General features: G+C 38.2%; 1 protein-coding gene across 1 annotated transcript; it reads left to right on the forward strand.

The window, feature by feature from the left end:
- The first annotated feature begins 347 nt into the window (after positions 1 to 347).
- Positions 348 to 4815, forward strand: LOC124140069. The gene is made up of 7 exons (XM_046507422.2): positions 348 to 746; positions 1446 to 1472; positions 2276 to 2605; positions 2712 to 2825; positions 3409 to 3435; positions 3851 to 4180; positions 4288 to 4815. Exons 1-7 carry the CDS (start codon positions 686 to 688, stop codon positions 4512 to 4514), a joined length of 1116 nt encoding a protein of 371 aa, XP_046363378.2. The 5' UTR covers positions 348 to 685; the 3' UTR covers positions 4515 to 4815.
- The last annotated feature ends 1584 nt before the right edge of the window (positions 4816 to 6399 follow it).

The following is a 6399-nucleotide window of genomic DNA, read 5'->3' on the forward strand; positions in this document are numbered from 1 at the left end:
CTTTGGGCAACAGTATATGAAAACTCAATACAGAGAAGAGTTACAAATGATATTTTCTCGCTGTCTGATGTAGAAATTGAAAACAGTGACAAAAGTGATACAAAAATAGGTATATTTCATAACCATTTCAGTTTACATGACATTTGTGATGAAGTAATAAACACGACATGGACAACTTTATACATAGAACGGCTACAGATCAAGCACGATGAGTACATCAATGAATGATTATCCATAACGCAACATTGTAACCTTCAAATATTTATTGCCAAGCACGTATTAACTGCCAATCAATAATGTTTATAGCTTCGAAATGTTTATGAATTTCAAGTATTTGGGATTTCAGCCCATGGAATAAACGACACAATGTGTCAACACATGAATACTTACAGAAGAAGGTCTACGTCAGAACTTGATATATGCCTGAGTCAGTATAATACCACCTGGTGTGGTTACACTAATGATAGGTAACCTGCAGCTGGAGGATATTGCACTACCTGTTATACCAACACTCAAGATTTGCCATGCACATAACACGCCGTGTGGTCAGATGTGAATGTCGTGGATGGATTAACATCGTTACAGAGTTTGGTGACAGACACAGCACCGGTACTTAGAGGCCGGATTTCCGTTTAGTTTTCGAATCAGTAATTCTGGTCGGTGGAAGAGCGCATTGACTTTCGCGATGGTTCGTCTTTTATTTTGCATAGCGTGTTTCCTGCTTGTGTCTCCATACAGGGTGAGAGGTAAGTTAATGTACATATCTTTACATTCAATCTGAAAATGTCGATTTCAGGATATAACCCAATGCATAAATCTACATGTAGAATATTGCAATTTAAAAATGTACATTGTCGCACAACTTAACTGAAACAACTACATACTAGCGATATCGTTCCGGAGATCGAGACAAACAGAGTGTCTATATTTGACCATAAGTATTATCGGCAGAGATTGCAACGGGACCATGAAGCTACGTGCAAAGACGTTTACGTTAAGTCGCTTATTCCAATGGATATCATGTATTGACAAGTCAAACAAACATTCTAAATGAAAACAATTGATGAAAATAAAGCTTTGATAGAATCCTTCATGTACTGGAATTGCCTTGAACAGCAATTAAATCTATGCTCGCTATAATTGAACTGCTGTGAACAATCATTGCACTTGTGTGTCTTCAGAATTACTTTTCAGGCAAAGAAATGGTCGCATTAACATGCTTGATCTGTCTTTGTATCATGCTTGCAATCTAACTACAATGTGTCTATGCTTTATCATTTACCAATAGCATTGTGCTATTACGCTAAATGAATTGTACAGACATCGACATTATTCTTCAGGATATTATACGATACTTTCGGCCTCATAGGGTATGCACTAGATGCAGCAACGTACATGAAAGAAACAGATAAACTTTAATTGTTTGCTTGTTCTCTCCTCAACAGGCCAAGCCTGTCCCTCGGGTGATAATGGTAAGTATAATTCTGGATGGGCTTGGGTTTAGCGCCGCTTTGAACGGTATTTCAGATCTCGCGGTATATCTTGATCGGCTCAAGATGAAAGCTCACATTGAAGATGCATTTGCTGGGGGATGATCACAACTGAGAGAAATCTTGGATTCGAACACAAGATCAGCGGATCCTAGCCTGTTAGGAAACGCAACCCTGGACAGCAAGTATATGCTACCGAATCCATGCCTGCCATTATTGTTACAATAAGCGAGGCAATAATGTTTAAAATGTCGATATATTCTGTTTCCTTGGTGTCATCCATTAAATATAATCTCCATTGTGTTTGTTGCAACGATGTAGCTATAACTGTAACTGTTCGGTGTTACTATGATGGCAATTACACAACATACCATGTCTATCAAGCTGTTGATAAGGTATCCGTAAACATATGGTCTGGTTTACATATGCATTTCCAAATAAACTATACATCATGTCCTTGCTTGTGTACATAATTTACACTTACTTTTCTCATTTCCTAAAAAAATATAATATCTGCGGTTATTATTATGTAAAACAGAACAACTACCATTTAACATAGCATAACATGGCATAAATCTTATCAATGTCATTAGCAATGCATGACATCAAATATATATGTATATTGCTCTCTGTGTAAACATTGTAATACAAGTCGAAAGGAGAAACTCATATTCGTAATAATTTTTGACGTAACAGAATGAGACATAGCAGATAACCCAAAAAATGGAAGAGACAAGTCAACAAATATTCTTAATTTACGTGAAATATGTTAAATGTTGTTTCAGTGGTCCATGTTTGTCAGCCTGAAACCAAAGAAGGTACATCCATACAGGTGGATGGGTCCAAAGCCAAGGGTTTCCATGGACAATGTGTTTGTGAGGTGCATGCTGTGGGTGGGGCTGTTGTTGTCAGGATGTCAGCACCGGTGGTACCAGCTGCCCAATGCGGCGCTCTGGTCTTTTCTACAGAAATTGGCTTTACTGCTCAGTGTGGTAATCCGGTGCCAACAGTTTCAGGAAGTATAGAAACTAAACAAAATGCCTTCCTCACTATTGCAACGGAAAAAGAGGACACGAATTCTGCCTATTGTGTTAAAGTGGAGAAAGAATCCGGAGGTAAGTTACGATTGTAATATGGTGATATCTCATCCGTATAACATAAATTGACTGTACTGTACCGATCACTTGCCTTTTTTGACTACATTGTGTTTCTAATTTACAGACGGACAAGTTAGAGTCATCTGTACGGAAATCACCGATGTTGACCGCGCTAACAAAGCAACTACAACCACTTCAGCAGCAACTACTTCTAAATCAGGAGGAGACATCGCTTCGGGTACATTCCGGCGATATCGTTCCGTAGATCGAGACAAAGAGAGTGTCGATATTTGACCATAAGTATTATCGGCAGAGATTCCAACGGGACCATAAAGTTACGTGCAAAGACGTTTACGCAGCATGGAGCACATTGCACAATCGTTAAGTCGCATATTCCAAAGGATATCATGTATTGACAAGTCACACAAACATTTCTACATGAAAACAAATGATGAAAAAAAACCTTTGATAGAATCCTTCATGTATTGGAATTGCCTTGAACACCAACTAAATTTATGCTCGCTATAATTGAACTGCTTTGAACAACCATGGCACTTGTGTGTCTTCACAATTACTTTTCATGCAAAGAAATGGTCGCATTAACATGCTTGATCTGTCTTTGTATCTTTGTATCATGCTTGCAATCTATCTACAATATGTCTATACTTTATGATTTACCAATAGCATTGTGCTATTACGCTAAATGAATCGTACAGACATCGACATTATTCTTCAGGATAGTATACGATACTTTCTGCCTCAGCAACGTACATGAAAGAAACATATAAACTTTAATTGTTTGCTTGTTCTCTCCTCAACAGGCCAAGCCTGTCCCTCGGGTGATAATGGTAAGTATAATTCTGGATGGGCTTGGGTTTAGCGCCGCTTTGAACGGTATTTCAGATCTCGCGGTATATCTTGATCGGCTCAGGATGAAAGCTCACATTGATAATGCTCTTGCTGGGGAATGATCACAACTGAGAGCAGCCTATCTACGGTGATTATTATGTAAAAGAGAACAATTACCACTTAACATGGCATAACATGGCATAAATCTTATCAATGTCATTAGCAAGGTATGACATCAAATATTATGTATATTGCTCTCTGTGAAAACATTGTAATACAAGTCGAAAGGAGAAACTCATATTCGTTATAATGTTGGAGATAACAGAATAACACATAGCAGATAACCTAAAAAATGGACGAGACAAGCCAAGAAATAGTCTTAATTTACTTGAAACAAGCTAAATGTTGTTTCAGTGGTCCATGTTTGTCAGCCTGAATCCAAAGAAGGTACATCCATACAGGTGGATGGGTCCAAAGCCAAGGGTTTCCATGGACAATGTGTGTGTGAGGTGCATGCAGTGGGTGGGGCTGTTGTTGTCAGGATGTCAGCACCGGTGGTACCAGCTGCCCAATGCGGCGCTGTGGTATATTCTACATACATTGGCTTTACTGCTCAGTGTGGTAATCCGGTGCCAACAGTTTCAGGAAGTATAGGAACTGAACAAAATGCCTTCCTCACTATTGCAACGGAAAAAGAGGACACGAATTCTACCTATTGTGTTAAAGTGGAGAAAGAATCCGGAGGTAAGTTACGCTTGTCATATGGTGATATCTCATCCGTATAACATAAACTGACAGTACTGTACCGATCACTTGCCCTTTTTTGACTACATTGTGTTTCTAATTTACAGACGGACAAGTTAGAGTCACCTGTACGGAAATCACCCATGGTGACCGCCCTAACAAAGCAACTACAACCGCTTTAGCAGCCAGGAGGAGTTCAGGAGGAGACATCACTTCTAGTTCAGGAGGAGACACAACGTCCAATTCAACCATCTTTGCGAAAGACAATTTCCTAGCTCTTGACACTATTTATTTGCAGCTGCCATTCATCTTAATGTTGGGAAAGTTTATTTAATCTCTTTTGAAAACCAATAAATGTACTATCTATTACTACAATGTCATCTGCAAAAAGCAGCATATATAACTGTAGAGTACCTTTAATAATACATCATTGCTTATCTTTTTGCAAAAAAATCTACAATGTCATTAATACAGAATGAAAATAAAAATGGTGACAACTGGCAACCATCTCTAACTCCAAATGATTAGTCAAAGAATTTAGTAAATCCAGAATTCAGAGATACGCATGATTTCACATTTTCATACATATTTCTAAGTAATCTAAAAACAGAACCTTTAATATCATCAGTCCAAAGTTTATACATCAGAGCATTATGTGACACTGAGTCAAAAGCTGCTTTTAAATCAATAAAGGCACAGTATAGTCTACCTTTATATAAGCTTAGATATTTATCAATAATAGTAACATCGCGTGTGGTCTGACGTTGATTAATGAATAATTTGCATACTCGTATATATGCAGACATTTCAAAGATTCCCTACACAATAACTTCAAACATCTAGCTTGACTAAAGATGTAATTTGGAGCATATTGCACATATACACAACTGATTTTTGGAAAGACACATTTTGGCATTAATATACTGGCTTTGATTAAACATACCTGCTTGCACTATTCAACAGTTACACAATATATATCCTTGATTAAGTCCACGTAAGTAAACACAAATTAGTAAGTCCCCATGATATATCTTGTACACAGTGTCCATCTTGTAGGTGCCCCTGAGGCGGTTTCTGTATTGTGCAGGGTCTGCCTGAAGATGGCTGTGGTCGGGTCTCTGTGGGATAGGAGTGTATAATTCTTTTCTTAGGTCATGGTCAGGAACGACATCTTGAAGGGGAAGTCTTAGCAGTGTTGCTAAGATATTCGAGCAAGGAAGGTTTTGGCTCGGAGAACTTGTTCTTGATCGGAGGGGTTCTTATTCTTTCTTCAATCTTGTTAAAGGCCGTTTCTTCGTTCTTGGTGATTGGCCTTCAGGAAGGTAGTATATCCTTTTAATAAGAGACTGTCATATCCTACAGTATTGTGAACCATATGCCATGCTGCAAAGAGGTACAGGAAAGGACAGACTAAGAAGTCTGTCATACCCGATAGCTCCACCAAATTAACAACGAGTGTCAGTCTGGACGTTGATTAATGAACAATTTGCATACTCGTATATATGCAAGGGGCCAACGTATGGTAGGAAGTGACAACTTGGAGACGATGGCTTGCGGTATATACAGTTTTACTTTATACATATAGATATATACATACAAAAGACACTATGTGCCAGATCAGCACATAGTGGTAGTGGTTTTTGCTTAGGTGCCCTGGAGCACCCAGCCTAACCCTAGCTAGGCTAAGGGTAAGGCCTTTCTTCTTTCCTTATTTTCAATATATATAAATAATGTCTCTGGACCAAGGCTTATATAGCCGAGGTCACCTGACATTTAGTAAGTATTAAATATAAATGTAAACAGTAATTCATCAGTGACATACTTGCACATCTCGTTCAGGATGGCAGACGGTCGATGTACACATAAATGGGGATTAACAATTAGGATTGGCGTCTTATAAATAACAGCAGTTAAGTGTTTCAAGGCATATAGATGTCATTGCTCCAGGGTAATGAACCTTTGCAATTAAATGTTCTTCAGACAATGGGTGTCGTAAATCAGTCGCTATGACAATAGTTTGAAGTATAAATATATTATCCACAGTTTGAAACCCCTTTCGAAAACCTGCTTGTTCAGGAATAATAACATTTCCATCAGTTGCCCAATTGGTGAGTCTAGTACATATAATTTTAGAAAAGACTTTACTAGATATTTCTAAAAGAGTAATAGGTCTGTAATTACCAGGGTCATTTACATTACCCTTTTTATGAAAAGGAAGA

This window comes from Haliotis rufescens, unplaced genomic scaffold, assembly GCF_023055435.1.
Source record: "Haliotis rufescens isolate VD_foot unplaced genomic scaffold, xgHalRufe1.0.p SCAF_5, whole genome shotgun sequence".
NCBI classification, from domain to species: domain Eukaryota; kingdom Metazoa; phylum Mollusca; class Gastropoda; order Lepetellida; family Haliotidae; genus Haliotis; species Haliotis rufescens.